The sequence below is a fragment of the Mustela lutreola genome, chromosome 12 (genome assembly GCF_030435805.1).
Source record: "Mustela lutreola isolate mMusLut2 chromosome 12, mMusLut2.pri, whole genome shotgun sequence".
In the NCBI taxonomy this organism is placed as follows: Eukaryota; Metazoa; Chordata; class Mammalia; order Carnivora; family Mustelidae; genus Mustela; species Mustela lutreola.
This window is the reverse complement of record NC_081301.1, coordinates 11,487,629-11,508,653: the sequence shown is the minus strand read 5'-3', so window position 1 is coordinate 11,508,653 and position 21,025 is coordinate 11,487,629. Positions and strand designations below refer to the sequence as shown.

The window sequence follows — 21,025 nt, the reverse complement described above, 5'->3', positions numbered from 1 at the left end:
GGGAGGAGGCATCTTCCTCAGTCTCCCAGGAGAGCTGCCACCCTGTGTGCTCTGCACGGGGAGTGGCTGGTGGCAGCGTGCTGGCAAATCCAGCCTGGTGGCATGCGGGGAGAAAAGGTGGGCCCTGGGGGACAGAGTGAAGCAGGGGGCTCAGTGCTTGTCCACCCAGTGGCCGCACTTACCTGGAGGGCAGCCGCAGGCCCTGGCCTGGCTCTGCCCTCTCTGTCCTCCACGCTGCCGTCTTTGCTGGTCAAGACTGCGTTACTGGGGCAGCTTCCCGGTGGGACCCTCACGAGGGGGAAGAGCTAGGCAGATGGTAGCTGCCGTTTAGAAGGTCTGTATTTTTATCTGTGAGCTTTAGTGTCCTCATGTGCCATGTGCGGGCACTGCCAGCCCTGGGGAGCAGGTATGAGCAGGAGGAGTGGGATTTGTGCAAAGTGCCCAGTAAATTCTAAGGTTTAGAATTCGGCCCTCGCTTGGCACCCCCAGCGCACCACCTGCAGGGTCAGAGGGCCGGGCTAGAAGTTTCAGGTTCAGGAAACTTTCTGCACCGCTAGCAGAGAAGCAGCAGAGAAGTCATAAGGAAGGGCCAGGAGGACAGTCTGCGCTTGACCGTCTCCTTGGAGCGGCCGCTTCACTGAGCCAGAGCGGGTCCACGGCGGTTTTAAGACAGAAGCTTTTATTTGTATTCATCCAAGTGGAGAGAATGCAACATGTCAGGGCATTACAGACGAACCGCAGCAGCCAGACGAGAGGGTGAGTCTACGGCAGAGTCCGACAGTCAGTGCGAGGAGCCACAGTGTGGGCGCTGGGGTGGCACAGAGTCCCTTTGGATGAAGGCCAGGCATCTCTGGGCGAGGCACTGGTGACAGTCCACACATGCGGGCTGCTGCTTCAACCACGCTGCAGGTTTAAAGTTCAGAGTCCTACGTGTCATCATTGCCCCAGAGGGGAAGGACAATCCGTGGCGGCCGTGTTTGCCAATGTTTTTCAACATAATATACAACATAAAGTTATTGCCAAGAACTTTGCACTGCAAATTATACTATTTACACTTGCGTATTCAGAAAAAACAGTAAATAGGTATTTTAAATTGTTACCTAAAAACTACCTTGGCCATCACCAGACCAGAGTGACAGTAAGCTACAGCCAGGAGTCCAATGTCATGTGTGTAACCGTGCAGTGGGAAAAGAAAAGTTTTCTACCCACAACTACACTCGGCCTTCTCCATGCCTCCTGCCTTCCCCACCCCGGGCTGAGGCTGAGCAGGGCCACCTTACTCCTGCATGAGGGAAGCCCCTTCTCGAACAGTCCTGGTCCTCAGTCTGGAACTGGCCTCTTCCTCCCCAGACCAGGCTACCCTTCCTACTCTGCTTGGAGTGGTAACGAGTCATACAGGCCCCTCCGCGAATGCTACGCGGCGCGCAGACCAGCGTGTGGGGCTGTGGAGCGAACAGGCTGAGCCGGGCCCATCAGCCTCACTGCTCCTAGAAGTGCCCTCACCCTCATTAGGACAGAGCCCGTCCTGTCCCGTCCTCTCGAAGGTGTGGCTGGGGCCCCACTGGCCACTCTGGCCAGCAGACCGCGCCCGGGGGAAAGGCCTGAGCTCAGAAACACTTCGGGCTACGAAAGCAAGGCAAGCCCCGCCAAGGGCTGAAGCAGATGAGACCTGCCCGACAAAGGTGGCTCGTGCCTTACTAGAAACTCACCCGAACCCGGGGGGGTGGGGGGGTGGGGGTGGGGGGGGGGGACCAAAGGCAGAGGACGCCCACCTCAAGTCAGCATTCACTTTGCTTCCCATAGCCCCTGGGAAGGAAGTGCATCCGAGGGTGGGAGACGGCACAGGAGCCAGCCAGAGCCACCTGCCCCGGACTCGGGGGCCCTGAGGTTGCCTGTCAGTGGTCTCCCCAGCGGGGTTTCTAGACACAGTCTCCGAGAAAGGGAGCAAGAAATGACTGGCCCCGCCGCTGAGAAACCACGGCAACCAGTGAGCTCGGAGTGCTCCCTCGACGGAGGAGGGGTGCACTGTGAACCCCGCCTGACTGCCCAGGGCTGCTCTGAGCGTGAGACGCTGTCCTGGTCAGGGAAAGGGACGCATCTAATGGCGGCACTTCTGACACGACAGGGGAGAGAAGAGGTATTTGGGGAATCGGCTTGCCCGGCGGCATTCCAGTTACAGCTCGTGTGGGTGTCCTCAGGACCCCAGGGCTCAGTGCCACGGACGACGTACTCCGCGAGGCCAGCACAGTGACACGTATCACAGAAGGAGCCCGCCTGGAGCAACGCATCTCGCCCCTGACACACAAATTCCCACGCCGGAGGTGGGGAGCAGTGCTGAGCCCAGAGAAGACGGGGGAAGAGGCTGGACACAAGAAGTCACACGTGGAGAACGGACCTCTTTAAGGGTCTTCTGAGTGATCTAAAACTCCTATCTGTCCCTACCCCAAATTTCCATGAGCAACAACAAAAATCTGACTTTACAGAACAGCGGAAATATTTAGGTTAGAGTCCAAAAAAAGAAGAAAAGCCTTCTGACCATCTGTGTCCCTAAGCGGGAAAATGGCATCAAGCCTGCGCTCGTGGGGCTAGGAGAGGGCAAGCGCCTGGGCCAGGCTCCAGCTCCAGAGGGGACTGTGGTGCCTGACTGACACGCGCTCCCTCTGAGGCCTGAGCTGCCTGAGGAAAGGCCAACACCTGGCATCACAGCCAGGCCCAGTTTTGTCCTTTCCTTTCCATGAGCCCAGAAATGCTTCTGGAAAAAGCATTTTCTGCTCCTCAGAAAAGTTACCCACCTACTATCAGAACACGATCGCCCCCTCCCCCAAGCCCCAAAAAGAGACAAGACCAGGTCCAAAGTCTAAAAGGCACGCCCTCCACGAAAGGGAGCCTGACCTAGGGAGCCTGACCAGCCCCAGGCCAGCTTCCAACAGGCCTTGGAGGCACAGCTTTGATCATAACTTCCTTCCATAAACTTCCCCTGGTTCCCAGCACTGACGAGACAAAGCTTCACTCCACAGGCAGCATGCGGTGTTCGTAGGTTTCCAGGGGTTTCCTAGCACCACCTGCCCAGGGTAGCACCCAACTCCTCACCTCCAGTCTGGGGCTCCAGAGGACCAGGGTGCGGGCAGACCATGTGCAAAAAAAAGCACCTGCAGCTTCGGGGCCTCCGGCGGGTGCCTTCCCTTCTGGGAGCTGCCGGGGAGCCTCGCCTACCGCCACAGGCCTGCTGGGGGCTCGGTGAGGGCGCGTGTGCGGGCACTCGGGTCAGGCCCTGCCACGGCAGCTCCTGTCACTGCACGGGAAGCACACAGCCCCCTCCTCCCCAAAGGAGGAGGAGGGCGGCTTCCAGCCCCCGGACTTAGCACCTCTCCGATGCTCCACTACAGCAGCTCCCTTCCCCTGCCCAGAAACTTCGGGGCGGGAGGGGGATCTGGAAAGCAGAAAGCACTACATACATTATAGTCGTTTTCATTGCCCCAACTACATCAAGCACCTTGGGGCAGGCACCATGAGTGACTCCCTGCACTGTCCCCCGTACCCAGTGGAAGGCCTGGCCTCAGGCAGCCTGTGATACACCCGGCAGGGCTGGCTTTAGCCTGTGACACACATACATCTTGCCTCAGGAGTGTGCGGGCTTCTTGAGAGTCCCGTCACGTGGGCTGGCTGCACGCAGACAGGAAGAGAGTCCTGCCTAGAAGCCCTCCTGCCCCGAACTCAATTCTGCAGAGGGAGGGAGCTCATTTTTACCCTCACACACCAAGGCCCCAGGCCAAACTCTAATTCTGGCTTGAGACCGAATGTTCAGTTTGTCTTGCCCTGGCCAATGGTCTTTAGGACAGCAAGAGCGAAAAAGCCTGGATGTGGAGGATTTTATCAAGCCCTGCCCAAAGTGGGGGTACTCCCTGCCCCCTAAAGCCAATGGCCAGAAAGACCCAACTCTCTTGTCCTCTCATTCCCACTTGAATACCAACTCTAACCAAACTCTTGCCCAAAAAGCCCAGACGAAATACAGATACCATTTGTGACCACAGATCTGGTATTCCGCGACAAGAGTGATGGATCTAAAAGGCATCTGTGATGAGTTTACCATCTTGCACACAACCTCTCCCTGGCTCCCGAGCGCCCGGAGAACGAGGTCCCACGCTCTTTGGCCCGGCACTCAGGGCCCTTCCCAGGCTGGGCCCCATGTGCCCGCGTGACAGCGCGGTTCCTGGTGTTCCACACACACACCCTCTCCTCTCCAGAGCAGCTTCCTTCCTATGGCTCTCCTGATTCACCCTTACCTTAACCTTTCTCTCCTCGGGGCCCCTGTCACCTTGGACTTCCCTGAGCGCCATTCTGCTCTGTATTTAGCTGTCACCTGTCAATGCACCCGCCGCCCCTGCCACTCCCGCCGACACACACACTCAAAACCCGTGATCCTTCTGGGCCAGGACCGCACCTTCCTCCTCAGCGCTCACACAGGACAGACGCTCTCAGGAAGCCCTGGCGGGAACGTGGACAGGCCAGGCAGCAGAAGGAAGGAAGTTCCCAATCATGAATAAGCCAAGGGGTGAGCAGTCGGTCTCCACAGTCTAAGACAGGCTGGCAAAACACGGCCCACTACGCGTTGCGCTGGTTTGTTTAAGTACAGTTGGTGGGGTCACAACTACGCTGTGTGTAGCACCGTCTCTGGCTGCTCTCGTGCTCCCACAGCCTTATTAGGATGCACACAGGTGATACTAAGGTGGCCTGCTGGGACAGAAAGCCAGGCCGCTTGTCGTTAAGAGACACTGGGCCCTGGGGTCCTGGCCACCCCAAAGGCTGCAGGGGTCTGCATCTCTGAGCACCTGCAACCTTTCATAGCTCTGCCCTGAAGGTTCAAAACTGCAGCTGCCTCTTTAACCTTAATCCCCAGCAGAGCTGCAGAAGTCACAGGTGCAGAGACCCACCTGACGCCGCGGTCCTGCGTGTCACCCGTCCGGGACAAGCCCCAGGTGGCAGGCCTGAGCTGACGTCACACGTGCTGTTCTTCCCCTCTGTAAAGTCCTCTGTAAAGCCAGTCAGCTTCCCACCAGCTACAGACCATGTTCCACAGATGCTAAATCCAGACTCAGCGGCCAAGAACCCAAGCTCCAGACCTTGCCCAGGTAAAGAAACCAAAACATTGCTTTAAAAAACACACAAAACAGAAGGCCTCTGCTCGAATGAACACCCCGTATTTGTCACTCCCTCTGACTGGCGAACCCGGCAGGGCAGACGTGTGGGAACGCTTGAGGAAAGGGAAAGATGCTGACCGGCCGCGTGCAACCCTGCCTGTCTACTGCCAGAGGGCACAGGAGGCCTTACGCCTCACCCAGCGAGGACTGGGGCCGACCGAACTCCCACTCCCCAGCCCAAAGGAGATGGCCTTTGCCACACTGCCACCCCTCTCCTGTCAACTCCCTGCCCTGCCAGCACCTTCCTCCCTCCCCCACCTTCGCTATCTTGGCCCCAAGTACCACTGTCCTCTCAGTGACCTACTGAAGAGAAGCCCAGGAGAAGTGCTTGGGCAGTGCCCCCCCCCCCACTACCCTTAGGACACTGTGGTGCCCTGGCCCCCTCCTGGGTGCCACCACGTCCATCCTCCCACTCAGTGGGGGCGAGGAGCCCGGCCTGTGCAGAGACCCCATTCTTGCATCTGTGGCGGCCTCTGCCTCCCACCTCCGGTCCTTCCTCATCCAACTGTCCGAATCAACCCTCCAGAATTCTCTCACCATTTTAGAAGAGGAGGATCACTGAAGGGCACAGTACGCAGGACCTTCCCCCAACTGACTCCAAATTACACATCTCATCTGTCACCACCCTTCTGACCATCCTAGTTCCCATGAGGAAGTAACTTCATGCTGCTCCAGGCCATGCCCTTTCCGCGCACACCATGGGCTGCCACCCCCCAGCCCCCCCTCTGCCACACCAGCCCTTTCTTCAAAGCTCTCCTCACGACCCTCCTGGCGGACTCCCACCCAGCTCGGGTGGCCATCCTGGGGGGGAGACTCTGGCACTCCAGTCAGAGCCGCTCAGGTCCTCAGCCCTCACAGGCCTGGCTCCTGCACTGAGCGGAAGGCCCGCCAGAGGTTTTGCCAACCACAGAAGACGGCTCCGATCTGTTCAGACGCCCGGGCAACGCCTCTCTCTTCCCATGTACTCCTCTCGGGCAGCACGCTCACCTTCTTCTCTGCTGTCTGAGCCGAAAACCCTCCCATTTTCTCCAGCTGTTCCTTCTGCCCCACCACAGAGCCTGGTACGCAGCAGCAGGAGACAGTGAAGATTTCTCAACAAATCCATATGTCCAAGAGGGGAGAAGTGCTCTCGAAAGTGTCCCCATAGGCATCAGTGTTCCTTCCAAACCTGATATCCCATGGAAGGAATTCCTCTGCACTATGCCAACAGCTTGCTTAAACGTTCCTGGTACCATGGGCTCCATTTCTCACCATACGTAATCTCCCAGGGCAGCCCGGTCATCATGGGAAGCACACGTTAGCCCAAAATGCCCAACTGGCTTTCTATAACCATCCTTACCCTTCTAGAGCCACATACAAGTAAACAGAACCCTTTAAAATAGCAAAGGGATAAGTCCTCCCCTTCCTCAACCTTAGTGAATCTCATTTTGAGGGGCTTTCAGCTTTCCAGAGTTCCCCAAGTGCCACTTTCCAGAGGTTTCTCACGTCCTAGATGTCCACAATATTTTCCTTATGTAGCCTCTAGGGACATGAGGGTGTTAGAAAGCTGAGCAACTTCTAAGACCATCTCCATAATGGAAGGGTCCAACAAGATCCCAGCATCAGAGCACTTGGGCACGTGTCACTGTGAGGGGGACTCCTGTGGTCGGAACAGACACTGAAGGCCTAGGCAGGGACAGACGACAGCCAAAATGCCGGTGAAGCTGAATACACAAAGTACAACCCTAACCGCACCCCGGACCTCCCCCCCCACCGGCCCCTGGGGGGTCTCCAACAGCCATCACTGACTTGCACATGGTTGCAGAGTCCAGTTACAGAGCAAAAAAGATGGTGCGAAACAGATGGAGCTGAGGCTAACCTGTCCGTCCCCTGGCCCGGGGCGAGCTCAGGAACAGTTCTCCAAGGGAACCAGACCAGTAAGCCTGAAGTCGGGATCCTTTTCTCCCCACATGGCAGGGGGTATGAGAAGGAGGGGGAGCGTAGGTTTCTGCTTATTTTGTTTCCAACCACAAGGGATCTACTCCAGGAGCTGGAAGGGAGGTCCGTGGAATGCATCACAGCACCGAGGGGAACCGGCTGCCCCGCGGGTTTACTGGGGCGGGCAGCAGCGCCCCACAGGGACACAAAGCACCAGTACTGCGCACAGTGAGTGCTCTCAGGCCAGGGAGCCGAGCTGGGCTGGTGGCAGGGCTGTGTAATTTGGGGCAGGTCATTGTGGCTAAGCCTCCATTTCCTCCTCTGTAAAAGGAGATCATTTCTGGGTCCCAGAATTGTGGTGTCATTTAAATCTCATCTCTAAGAAAGGGCTTCTGTTAACTCCAAAAACAGTGGAAGACATGTTATTTCTTCTGTGTGGTTAAAAACTCACTTATTAGGAGCCACAGGGTTTTGCCACAGACAAGCTGGGTGGCTTGGCGAGGTCTGTGGGCTTCCGCATCCTGGTCCGCGTGGTGGAAACGACAGCCCGCGCTGCAGCTTCTCCAAACCGCAGGAGTGGCACAGGACGCGGCGTGGCCCCTGGGAAAGAACTGCTAAGGGAGCGTTGGCACAGGTGCCCACCCTGCTCACACACAAGTCACTGTTCTGGAACTCAGGCAACCTGGGTTTAAAACTGTTCCTTCTTCCTGCTCCCCTCCAGCATCATGGCAGACGGCACAGAGAAACGGCCTACTGCCAAGGACCATGCCCTGTGGTGAGGGAGAACTGTTCTGCCCCGGAGAGGATTCGGTCTCCATCCCCAGGCAGAGACCCAAGTGGCCATCATCAGCAAAGGAGCCAGCAGCCGGGTGTGTAGCAATGGGAGAAGGGACAGGGCTGCCGAGTGGCTCACAAGACCTCCAAGCCACCCCAGTGGGGATCACCAATCACGGCCCAGCTGGGGTTGTGGGGGGGGCCGCCTGCTACTTTCAGGCTGGCAGCCTGACCTGAAGCCTTGACTGGGAAAGTCCTGCTGATCAGGACAGGCCACTGCCACCTGCCACTCCCCCAGGACCCCTCAAACCTGGGCTGCCAGCACCTGGGCTCCTCTTCCTTTTACCCCATAACTCAAAACCTCACCAGGCTCAAATCTTCTAAGCAATCCTATGGTAATAAACCATTAGCTAAATGCAAGCAAAGACCTCAAGTGCTCATTGATATTCAAACAGAAAAACAAGCTTGAAGTACAACAGCTTCCTTTGTTTAAAATGCAGCCACACCTTAGTCTTCTAGCCTATCTTTCCAGTTTATTAAACAACCTTATCCAATTGGTCTAACAGAAAATAGCCCTAAAAGCCCAGGATATCTGGTCCAGAACAACCTCAAGTCAGAGAGCCTGGCTTCAGCACCGAGGCCCCGATCGGCCCGGCCCACTGGCCGCGCACCCCCTTCCTGCCACACAGTGCTGCCCTCATGGTGTGATGGAAAGTGGCTTTAGCATCGAACACAGTGGGGCTTCATTCCTAACTCTAGTGCTTAACTCTGAGCCTCGGTCTCTTCTGCTGTAAAATAAGAATCCTACCTCCAAGAAGCTTGTTGGAGAAGAATGTCCGAGTGCCTGGCCCACACAAGAGAGTATTTGAGCATTTCTTCCTTTTCTTTCTTCTGTTCCTTCAATCTACCGCTGCCCCCAGCCCAAAATAACTTAAACGGAAGGCTATTATTGGCTTCATTCCCTGAAAACATTTAGCGTGGAGATTATAAAACATTAGGTGGAGACCATTCATCCCAACCTTCCGCAGGATCCAGGCAGGTGAAATCAGACCAAGACTGAGAGCCTGGGCCCCGAGGCAGTGCTAAGAGAACGCCCGCTCCTCCGCAGCCAGGCTAATGTTACCTCCTGTGGACCAGAAGCAGCCAAGGAGGTACCTTCATACATCTCCCGCTGGGACGTGCTAACCAGTCTCCCTTAAGCTGCCTGGGCAGATGACTCCCCCCGATCCCCCGCCCCAGCAAAGGCAGCACAGTTTGCAGAAAAGGCAAAGTTCTGCCAAGTAAAGACCAAGACCCTCCTTAGAAGGACCAAGTTAAAATTGACTGGTCAAGGCGGAAGGGGTGGTGGCAGGGGAGAGGGGGAAAGAAAATAGAAAAGAAAGGCCCTCCCTCAACCTTGGCTCAGTGAGGCAGTGATTCCTCCAAAACAGCCACAGCTGTGGAACGCGGTGGCTTCTGCCAGGACATTAGTTATGAGTATCTCTTGGGTTCAAGAAAAGCCTTCCGCTTTGGGGCTACAGTGAGAGAGTAGGTCTCTGGAGTTTCCCCTGGAGCTGGGGGCTGCTGAGGCCCCTCCTCTTTCACTTACCATTGCAAACAATAAATGCCTTTGGTACAATTAGAAGAAAAAAAAAACCCTCTTGACTATCATGCAAGTCTATCTTATTTACCTTTAAAGGTAATGCTCAGTCCTTGTCTATACAGTTTTTATAAACTTAGAGCGTCACAGAATTCAACCTAAAAAAAAAGAGAGAACTCATTGTGTAATCCCCACCCAGCGTTCAGTACCACCTGCTCAGGGACAGGGCCGCACGCTCCCACCCTCGGGGCAACCAAAGCCTGCACGGAGAGACCAGGAGCTGTATAACCGATGGCGCCCGTCTGACCATCTACCCGTCTTTCCTTTTCCAAAAAGAGAAAGAGATGGATGGACAGGCAGACGTGTTTTTTCTAAGATTCACACACGGGAGGCCTCATGTGGTGACGAGTGCCAATTTGTTCCAAAGCGCTAAAGCAGACTGGGAGAGAGAGGCTGCAGGAATGCTGTGCAGAGAAGCATCGGCCTGCCAGACTGACTTCTAGAGAAGTCAGTGGCCTTCAAGGCATGCCACCCAGGCTCCTCTTTCTGTGGTTTATAACAACTTGCTTTCTACCTGCCAAACACTGGCGAGCTCTAGATGTTGGCTTCCCATGCTCGCTGCAATCACACACCCCTTGTTCTTATTAATGCACTGGGAAGAAAGCTGGAATCAGCAGGTTGATATTCTAAGCTCAGCCCTTTTGAAGTTCTAAGCACACTTACAGCCCCAAGCAAGTATTTCCAACTCCCTGGCAGGAGACCGGCCAGTGATTTCACCACCACCACAGAAACGCGAGCATTTTCAGTCAGCACAGATCTGCAGCGACCTCCCCACACTACCTCTCCCGCTAAGTGTTTGCTTTATGCTTCCTGTTTAGTCCCCAGATGCCAGGAGTCCTCTCTCAAAGTGTGGGAGCACCCCAAACCTATAAATACCAAGGAACCAAGGCCGCTCCCCCTGAGCAGGCCACGCACTGGCTTCTCCCCTACCTGCCGGCACAGTCATGCTGCCTCCCTCATGGACCTTCTGTCCCTTCAGCCAACCGTGATAGGAACTGTCAACATTTCCTGAGTACTTACTGTGCACCAGGTACTATGCCACTAATTCACTTACGTGAATTAACTCATCTAATCCCCAAGCCTCATGGGAATTTGCTGGAGGGAGAGAAATGCTTTGGCCCAGATTCCCACACGGTTTCTACCCCCTCTTTCTAGCTATGCTGTAAAGCTTACATAACCTAATTTGCAGTATGGAGCTATTTTTTAAAAATCTCCAAGGATCACTGCATCAAGTATCAATGGAAGCTGTTAGCTCCCACCTAAAATGATAATGTGGGAAAGGACATCTATTCTTACAACGAACTCAACTTCCGTTGGGAGCGTCTTTCTGGAGGATGGGATGAGGAAGGGAGGAGAAAGCTTCCTGCGGACGGACGCGCTCCCTGCGCTGCGTGCGCTCCCGCTGGGGACACCGGGGGGGGGGGGGGGGGGGCACCGCGTCCCCGCAGGAGGCAGTACTTAACTCTGGCCGTTACTCGCTGGCTCCCTGTCTCCCTTCCAGGCCTCCTGGTAACACTGAGAAAGCTCTGGTCACTGCAGGGCATCAGATCCTTATCGTTTGCAAGTACAAATACAGCAGGACATTTCTTGCTCTGAGGACTTCAAAGAGACCCTGCCCCCTGCTCCCCCTAACCCCACCACCCCCAGGACGCACAGGCCTGTGCTGAATGGGAGGTACAGGAGGACCATTCACAGAGCAGCTCGTTTTCAGCTTTAACTGCTCCTAATGTCCCTAGTTCCTCTGGCTCTGGATTGCTAGAAATCTAACTGCTGGGGGGCATGGGGGGGGGCGCATCTGCAAATCTTAGTTCATTCCCCTCCCTACTGAAGATCTGCCTCCACTGCAGTTATTAAAGAAATCTCACAAACAGGTAAGTTATAATGAATGATGATTATAAGGGTAAAATTCCCCTCACTTGTCATCGAAAAAATGGTGTCAGCGTTTAAAGCAACCACTCTGGTCTCTGCTATACTATAAACTCTGCTTTAAAGGACTGAAATAGGGCGCCTGGGTGGTTTTGTGGGTTAAGCCTCTGCCTTCGGCTCAGGTCATGATCTCAGCGTCCTGGGATCGAGCCCCACATCGGGCTCTCTGCTCAGCGGACAGCCTGCTTCCCCCTCTCTCTCTGCCTGCCTCTCTGCCTACTTGTGATCTCTGTCTATCAAATAAATAAATAAAACTGCTATAAAGGACTGGAATATTTGCTCTTCATTTCATTCCATTCACTTACTCGGAGAGAGGTCCATGAACATAAACCAGAGTTGGTTTCAGGCTCTCAAAACTGCCAGGGAAATATTTAAAATGAGATTTCCAAATGATGGCCAGTTTAGTGATATCAGAGGGCCTACATTATTAAATAATTTATAAACTACTAACCAAGTTAATTATCTTTTGACACTGCTAATGCATCATTTGTCTCCCAACCTAGGAAGTTTATAATCGGCCCAATTCCACCAACAAGAAGACTCTCAAACTTGAAATGTTTTCACTGGGCAGAGACACTGTTTCGCTAGTACCCAGAGAAGGACCTGGCACATCATGGGCACCTCGGCTGCTCGATAAGGACTGGAATGTATGTAGTACTAGTCAGCTAGACCTCATACAACCGTCTATAGATGCCAAAACCACATTCGACGTAAGACAGATTTTGTACGGGGAAAACAATGTTCCAGCAACCTTCAAAGTTAGTATTAACAAGAAAACTGCTACTTAGAGACATATAAAACATGAAATTCATTTTAATCTCTATATATCAAATATGGCCTCAGCAAAGAACATCTAACACATGTGAAATGTATTTGTGGGACACACTAAATGAAGCAGACCCTTACTAAAATATTTGGCCTAACCCTCCCATCTTTTAAATGAACCCCACGATGGCTGAGTCAGGTGGGAAACCAATCGTCTAGCTGCCTAACCTGGAAGAGGCAGATAGAAGAACTGCCTTCCGTCTATTTGGTCTCTGCAAACTGGGTATTTACCATTCTGAGTCTTGCCAAAAGTTGGTTCTGCAAATAGCTTAACTCAGTTAATTACATATTCTTCCATAGTTACCTTAATATTTTGGTTTTTTTGATTGTTTTCTATTGCTTTTTCTTTTTATGGCTTCTTGCTACTGTTGTATAGGGCATACAACACAGATCAGAGATTTTCATTTCTCAGAAAAATTTCTCTCCTTGAGAAATTGGCACTTTGATCCTCCGTTTGTGTAACAGCTACGCATAAATGGGTCCTACCAGCAATGTTACCAACCTCGCGGCTTATAAAATTCCAGCACTTTGGCCAAAAGAGTGCCCTGACGTTCAAGTCTTCTTAGGTGAACTCTTCCCACCACCAAATTCTTTTATTTAAACAGCTCCATGTGTGTAATTCACATACATGTAATATCGTAAGTTTCTACACACATATACACATTTAACTCGTAAAAGTGAAATGTCTCTCTTGAATAAAAAGTAATTACAAGGGTATTAAAACAAATGCTGAAAATAACTATTTTACATTTAGATCATAAAAATTTTAAAGGTAATATGATGACAGAAGACCTAAGAGATCAAATACATCCTGTATGATTGTCATATATGCACGTTGTGTTCATTGACTTTTAGTTATTTTTCTCTTTAATCAGAAAATAAAAGAGCTTACCTTTGTTTACTGAGACCACAGCTTACAGTCACTAGATCTCAGCCTATTTTATACAAGTGATATGGCTACGAAGGTCCGAGGAGAACGAGAATAAAGTGAGATAAACGTGCTGAAAACTGCTTAAAAGTATTAACCTGAAATACACAGAGGGTCCAACACCAGTTTTAAAAATACATTAACGAGGTATTCCCAGCTCTTCAATTAATAACGGTGACTGACTGATTCATGATTTTCAAACATTCACCCGAATTTTAAAAAAAGAAGGAAAGGCTAATAGCAGAAAAATCTATCAGTGGTTTGTTCCCAGGTTAACGGTTTCAGAGAGACTACAAACGACTCGGGACCCCTTGCTGCACGCACCATGCACTGCATCTAGTCAGCATGAGGTATGTTGGGAATCTACTAGACCAATTACCTTGCACAAGAGAGGAGGTGGTCCTGCAGCCGGAAGAGACCGGGGCTGCAGGCCACAGCCCTGGCTGGGCGCCGGCCCCCATGCAAAGAATATGGCTTCAAGGAGGACCCCTATCTCTGAGAAATTATAATAGCGCTAACTGACGCAGTCAGGAATGCAACTACCCAATTTATGTGCTACAAAAGTCTAAAAACTGTCGGGAGATAGCACAGCTCACACACAGAGTCGAAGTTCTACATTGGTCTGTAAACTCCCTGACAAGAGACTACTATAGGAGGGGTTAAGTACATATTGCTAGGTTCCCAAAGGAAAAGTTTTAAAACAGACACCGTGGCTTTGAATAAAGTATTGCTCTTCTTTAAAATGCTCAGTCATTGCTTTCCAAAAGAAGGTGTCAGAGTGGTGTATCTGAAAGCTGGAAAGCCTCAGGGGGTCACAATGCTCTTAAGACCAAGACAGAAATTGCCATTTCAAGCCAGACAACCTGATGGTTCTAGAAGTCAGAGAAGAAATCTTGAGGGCCCAAGTGAATAATAAGTGGCGCGACGCTCAGAGGCTGGCAATAGGGGCTGTCAATGAAAAGACCGCCTACAGTGGAGAAAAGAGCAGAGAAGCAACACTTGGTGTTAATGTCACAGAATTGGGTGAAGCCAAGAGCTTCATTTATATTTCTCTGCTCTTTCAGCTGTAAGTGGAATTTTCATTACAAAATGGAGGGGTGGGGAGGGCAGAAGGGGGGGAGGGGGACACTTAATTCATTACAAAATTTCAACAGTTGAACTTGCATGGTTACCACTTCTAACAACGGACTGACAGCTCAATTATTTTAAGTAAAGCAGAGAAATGTAAAAGTTTGCAGCAACTGGGCAGGTTTACAACATGGTTAGTAACTTCCAACAAACAACAAAATTAAAAAAAAAAAAAAAAAAAGACTTGGTAGAAACCATTTGAAATGACTGCCATCATGTTGGAAAACAGCACAGCTCCCTTTGCACCACCATAGAGGGGTTAAATTATGAAGCTGAGTCAGCTACTTCAAAAGAATTTTCTAAAGAGAAATCTCCAGAGAGATTCCAACTTGGAATGCAAATTTGACAATCAATTTCAAGTAACAATCCGGCTGCGGCTGCCAATTAATAATATTCCAAACACAGAGAGGACTATTGTAAATATTGAATTAATAAAAACTGGACACTACCAGCCATGCTTTTTCTTCTCAGTGATGGCTCTGTTTCATCCATAGGTCAGCAAAATGAATCAATGAAACATGAAAATCCCAGCTGCAATGGGCCCTCAGGTTTATGTCTAGCCACTAATGCACAGGATGAGAATGGTAAGTTCACAGCTATTTCTAGCAAGTGATGAGGTTTTATTAAAGTATCACCCACCACTAATAAAGACTAAAGGTCAAAGAGCAGAAGTAACAAGCCACTGTGTAATAAATCCACATCTGAGAAGTGACACTAACGTTTATTTTAAATTGCCCGTCTCATTCTCATTTAGTGGTCCGAAAGAAATCTGGTACATAAATTTGCTGTATTTTGCGAAGCCCCTTCTCACTGACAGCCACTACTGGGCTCTGAGAAACAGAATTTAAGAGGGAAGAGGGAAGCTAATTCATACTAAGAACAGACATTTTGAAGACACAGCAACTTAGAAATCTCGACATGGGACCACACTGGTGCCTTCATGGGGGTGAGTACCTTAATGAAACCATTACCTTCTAGTAACATCATCGGCTCTCCAAACAAGGCGAGAATGCAGGGGAAGGCTCAGGTCTGCACCCTTTATAGGACAGCACAATGTTACTGACTGATCATATTTCACCAGCTTAATCAGATAAATTTTAAGAAAAACTTAAAAATAAATGCTGACCCATGGCTGAAACCTGTCACTTTTCACAGCAGCACTCAACAAGAACTGGGACGATCGAAGAGCAAGTTTTATGGGGACCCTGTTGCTGCTTTAGATTCTGATGTAATTGAAGAGGAAAAGAGACCTTTCAATGAATCCCAGAAAAATCGCTAATCTTCTATCTGCATGAAAAAAGCCAGGGAAGTGAACACAGTATCTTACAGAGTGAAGAAGGCCACAAGAACAAGAGAGGGTGATTGGTCGATTAATTTATTCTCTTTTAAAACTTGGAAATTAGGAAACTAAAATAATCACATTCCTCCTTCCCCATCTCTGGGTAGTGCCATCATTTTAAGAAGCAATGCTTGGATAACAGAATATACCTTTATCACGGGGATGCCCTTGTCCAGCAGTACAAAGGGCTTACAAAGTGAGTAGATTGGCTCAAACTAACAAATTGCCTTTGCTTTGTTTTAGCAGTTTCCTTACAAATGAATGGGTTTCTAGGGCTACGTTATTATTAGTTTTCAATTCCTTGTAATTTGATACCAAAACATATCAAAAATAATAAGCTAAAACAATATTCAAACCCATATTTTATTGGCTTTAATTACACACTTCAGTATTTACAAAGTTAAAGTTTAAATGAAAAGTCTCTATTGTATTAAAAAAAATAACTACAGCCCGAATTCAAGTGCCCTGGGGCAAATACATATCGATCAGAGCTAAGAATCAGTGACTGCATCAGGAACCAGGCAGTACTCTGTGTTACAACAAAGCAGTTTATTTGTGATCAGTGTTTGAGACTCTATACATCCTTCACAAATTTAATTTTACATAATCTGATACTCCTCTTAAAACTTAAACTTTGAACTGCTAGACTTATTTCCCTAGAACAGAAGGGCTGGTATAAGTTATTTTCCGGAAATGAGGTACCGTTTCACAGAACTAGTTTCTTTTTTGTTTGTTTTCAAGTTTTAGAGAACTAAATTTGCATTTGTTAAAATCAAAAAGTAGGAAAGATGTTCTTTACAAATAATTTTGATCAAGTATGTGTTCAAAGAAAGCAGGATAAAAAGGCTTTTTCTCTAACATTCTGTATTGTACTGGGTTTGTTGTTCAATAGGAATTAGCTTCTGTCATTTGCTAAAAGAATGAGTAGTGGGGAACAGGATATGTTGGGAATTTCATAACGGGCAACAGAACCATTCTCTTGGGTAAACCTACAGAGAGAAGAAACGGAGAGGACTCCAAATAAGTTTAATAATCCAAAAAAAATTTCAGGAAAAAAAAATCTTACAGTAATGATCATTAACCTTTTCCAGATTAGTCAGTCAACATGAACCATTTTGGAGGAGACCCACAAACCTCTCCTGTTTTGAAATTGCTAATATTTTGATAATTAGTATTTTCCACTCGAAATTAAGATGGCTATGTCGCAGGAAGAATGATATTCAGAAAGCAATTTCATTTGTGTGAGCGGCCATGAATTCTCAATACCAAAAGCAGTGCTCGCTCTTGATACAATATTCTAACGGGACTCCAGAAATCCGTAATCGTTCTCAATTTGGCGCATCACACATTGTAGGAGAAACAGGGATGACTGTCAAGACTCAAAGCACAGCTTTCTGTGCAGGCCTCCACTCCCTGGAAACACAGCTCCAACTGGAGTCGCGACCGGGTGTTTTATCTTCTTAATGGCTGCCGCGGGTATTGGCATGGCAAATCTGGAAAGATTAACTACTTTCTTAATTTTGTAATAAACGAGTTCTTGTGGCCTCACAAACTTCTGCATACTCAAGCATGATTTGAAATCTGCTCCTGTCTCTAGTCTAGTCTTTAACCTACGGAGAAATCACAAAGCAGCAACAGCAGGTATTCAAGAGCACCAGATGATCAGAGGGAAATTACCCCACATGCAACAGCTTTACAAAGGCCAAAAGACATATTTACCTTACAGCCAAAATAAAGCATTGTTTTAGTAGGTTGGCATCACAGTAACATTTAAAAACCAAATCTTTTATGTGAAAAATGGGGGCATCAAATTTCACCAGCTTTGGAAGTCAGTTATATGGCACATGGAAGGGAGGAGCCTTCTGAAGTGGGGGCTCAGAGGCCGCAGGGTGAAAGTACAATGTTAGAGGAAAGGGAGGAACAAGAGAGAAAAATTAAAAAGACCGAGGAAAGACATGAATGCAGCTTAAAGCCCAGACATACCCATGTTTTAAAGAGAAAAAATTCAGCCCTAGTAAACTGTACTAAAGAACGTGAGATTTACAATGTCTGGACGAAAGACACGGAATTGACAACCGGCCCTAGCAGGCAGGTGCACTGGCGCGCACACGAGACACACCACAATGGGACCAGTGAGCCAAAATGTATTCGGATCAACTGCCCAGACCTAATTCACGGGAGGGAGGAGGTGGTCAGGGCACCCAGAAGTTGGCTGCATGGTAAAAGCAAATGGCCAAACCAAAAGGAGCTGGAGAATTTGAATTTAGAGGAAATTCTGGGTAAAAACATTTTCTCAAGGAGTTCTCAATTCCTAGTCACCCCACATCTGGGGACCTGGGGACCAAACCTGAGCGTTCCAGAGGAGACATTCAGGTGAAGGATGAAACCCCAGACTTGGCATTTTGCCATAGCGAAGACTCACCCCAACTGTTTGACCCTTGCAGCTTCCCCACATTTTCCCAGACTATCCTAATGGGGAAAGTGGTCAAACTGTTCCTTTTCTCTTTATTTTTACAGTTATGAAATCAAATGAAGCGACCCAACCTTTTCATCTGAACAAAAAGGGAAAAGCTGATGCATGAAGAGAGAAAGCATTATGAAGGGTCCTGAGGCTTGTGTGGAGGACTAACACCACAAGGAGTGGGACATTCAAGGTCCTTCCCCAAAGTGCACGTGCACGCCGAGCCCAGGGTCGCACCGATACGCACTCACACATGCACAAGCACACACTCACGCTCGTGCGCACACACACTCTCTTCTTCTCTCAATGGCAAACATCCTGCAGATGGCTGACCTGGAACATGTAGCGCCTGAGTTAGAGAAAATGTCTAAAAGGGCATATCACTGACTCCAAACCTACTGCCTCCATTGCCACATAAACCTCATTCAAAAGTTATCCAAAGGGCCACTGAGATTCATTTCTGCATATGCTTTCATTTTTTATTTTTGGAGGGAGAGGAGACACTCCTATGATTTTGTAACATGTACCACCGACTCTGGGCGGGAAGCACTTCAGTGACACTGCCGGTGACACGCGTCACCAGGCTAGGGCCCATTTATACCACCTCTAAAGCAAAATTTATGGAAAAGGACAATGGCTACAAATTTGAAGTGAGTATTTCCTAACCCTAACTCAAGTCACCAGATGGTTTCAAGCCAGAAACTTCAATGCAGCCATGTAACCGGCAAGCAGTCAAGCTGGAAACCGGGTATGGCCCTTCAGTAGCCTTTGAATGGAGTATCAGTTGGCTGTAAGAAGAACTACTTAAAATATTTAATTTCATTATGGTCAGAAACAGGCAATTAGAACAAGCAGTCCTTCAATCAGGCAAAGCAGAGAGAAGAGCAACTCCAACCAAACCAAGAACCACAAGGTTGTGGCGTTTTCAAAGGGAATTTAAGTTGGGTCACTAGAATGAACAGGTCTGAGATCCTCCGATTCATTTAAAGAAACCCTGGACACAAACTGTGCTTTAGATTGCTGTGACAGCATTGCTAAGAGGAGAAATAAGAAAGATGGCGTACATACCATAGGCAGGGGCAGCTGTGCTGTAACCATACGGTGCTCCATAGCCTAGTGCAAAGAAGAAAGCAGATCAGTTCAGAGCAAAGGACAACCAATCGGTACTGGCCCCATTCACCAGTACTGCCTGGCCCAGCACCTTGCGCCCTGAGGACTTCTTCCAGATGTTGGTTGAATGAGAACTATTCCCAGAATGGCCAAACCCTCCATTCCTGCTTAACATGGAAGCTTTCCCCCATGACCTACAAGGTTCTCCTGACGTACCAGAATACCCTGTCTTTCTCTTTGCACTTATGACACTGTGTTATAATTATCGACTCCTTGTCTGTGTCCCTACTCGAGTGACAGACACCAAGTCTTAGACATTTTTTTTTACGTCAACTTAGCAGAAAGTCTGGCACATACTAACCACTCACTAAATATAATCTGTTGAACAAAGTTGTCTCCTCTCCCTGAACTTACAATCACTCAAGTTAACCAATTTCTTTAAAGCTGGAAAGCAGAACTTCCCAGGTCTCTTCAGAAAATAGTGACAGGACAGGCTGAGGCCTCAAGTGCTGCTGAACGGGCATGTGGATTGGGTTGTAGGCTTGGGGACAAGGTCCATGTCTCCTGGTATCTGACTTCCTGATCCCAGCTCAGTCTCTCAATAAAATTGACCAAACTGACATTAACCTCTGGTGCCTATGAGAAAGGCTCATATTATCCATCTGAAGAACAGTGAAGCTTTTGAGCCAATCTGTTCTGGAACTGGTTTCTTATATGTCCTTAAACATGTAATTTCTGAGTTGCCTTTGCATGCCTGTAAAATGAAAACTCTTCTAAGCTACTTTCTCTAGTGTTGTAGGGATTAGAAATACAGTGCTAATAGAAGCCATAATGTTTAATCTTCCAATAAAACAACTTTAAAAATATAAATACTAACTTGCTTGGGTAAAACTTTAGAGAAAATTGGGTTCTAAAACAGAACGAAATCTACATGGGCCCTTCACACTGTACCTAAAACAAATCAAGCCTTTTTAACATTACAAGCCCTTTTCCTATAATCCTTTCTGCTGCTTGCAAGGACTTTTTTCTTCTTCTCTAGCTGCCCAACTGCAACACGTCCTGTAGAGCAGGACCAAGTATCAGCTCCTCTGCGAAGTCTCCTGGGTTTGCGGTCTGCTCCTTTGCGCCTCTCTCCGCAGTGTCACAGCTCGCGTCACAGCGCACAGTGTGGATGCAAACGTTCGTTCCTACCCCATATGACTTTCCAAGCATTCAGCAGGGCACATGCTAGTCACCTTCAAATGCCCAGGCCCAAATCTCTTGCTTGAAGCAAAACACTCAAATGTATGCTGAATAAGTAAACTGCTTTCAGGGACTAAGAGAAACATTTCCTGAGAGATGGAAATTTTCACTTTTTAGTCTATACTTAAGTCACATAAAACTGGGCATAATACAATGTAGCCTTAGTCTTTAGTCTTCATTGGAGTCTTTAGGGCTCCCTGAACCCTAGATTTCAAGAGGATACGATGCAGCTAAAAGAAGCAGCAGGAAATATGCAGTAGGAACTGAGGCCAAGAGAGAAATTAATACTTTAAAAAGTTTGCATATCACATCTATTCCAGGAAAACGTAGCCAGCTGGATGACTAAGGTTACAGTTTTAAAGGTTTAACCAAAACCTCCTTAAAGAGAGAGAAAACTACAACCACTAAGCTGGTCACTGATCAGGCTGTATGGTTTGAACCCCGACTTCACTATCACTAGGCAAGGTGACTTTGTGCCTGCTATGTCACCACTCTGTAACTGAGTTGGCAGGGGAATGTAATTAAATAATGTATGTAA

The 21,025-nt window shown here is 49.0% G+C and overlaps 1 protein-coding gene across 3 annotated transcripts in view; it reads right to left on the bottom strand.

Annotated features, from left to right (window-relative positions):
* Nucleotides 1-662: 662 nt before the first annotated feature.
* The window catches only part of STRBP (spermatid perinuclear RNA binding protein), a 145,361-nt gene continuing 124,998 nt past the window's right edge, over nt 663-21,025 (bottom strand). For 2 of the 3 annotated variants that reach the window (XM_059143361.1, XM_059143362.1), the window contains exons 17-18: nt 19,204-19,248; nt 16,019-16,663 (exon numbers count right to left, since the gene is read on the bottom strand). In XM_059143361.1, the coding sequence (XP_058999344.1) occupies nt 16,587-16,663; nt 19,204-19,248 (122 nt within the window). In that variant the 3' untranslated portion in view covers nt 16,019-16,586. Of the gene's footprint in view, nt 904-13,171; nt 13,306-16,018; nt 16,664-19,203; nt 19,249-21,025 lie in introns of those variants that run through there. The other variant, XM_059143363.1, reaches the window with a different exon arrangement.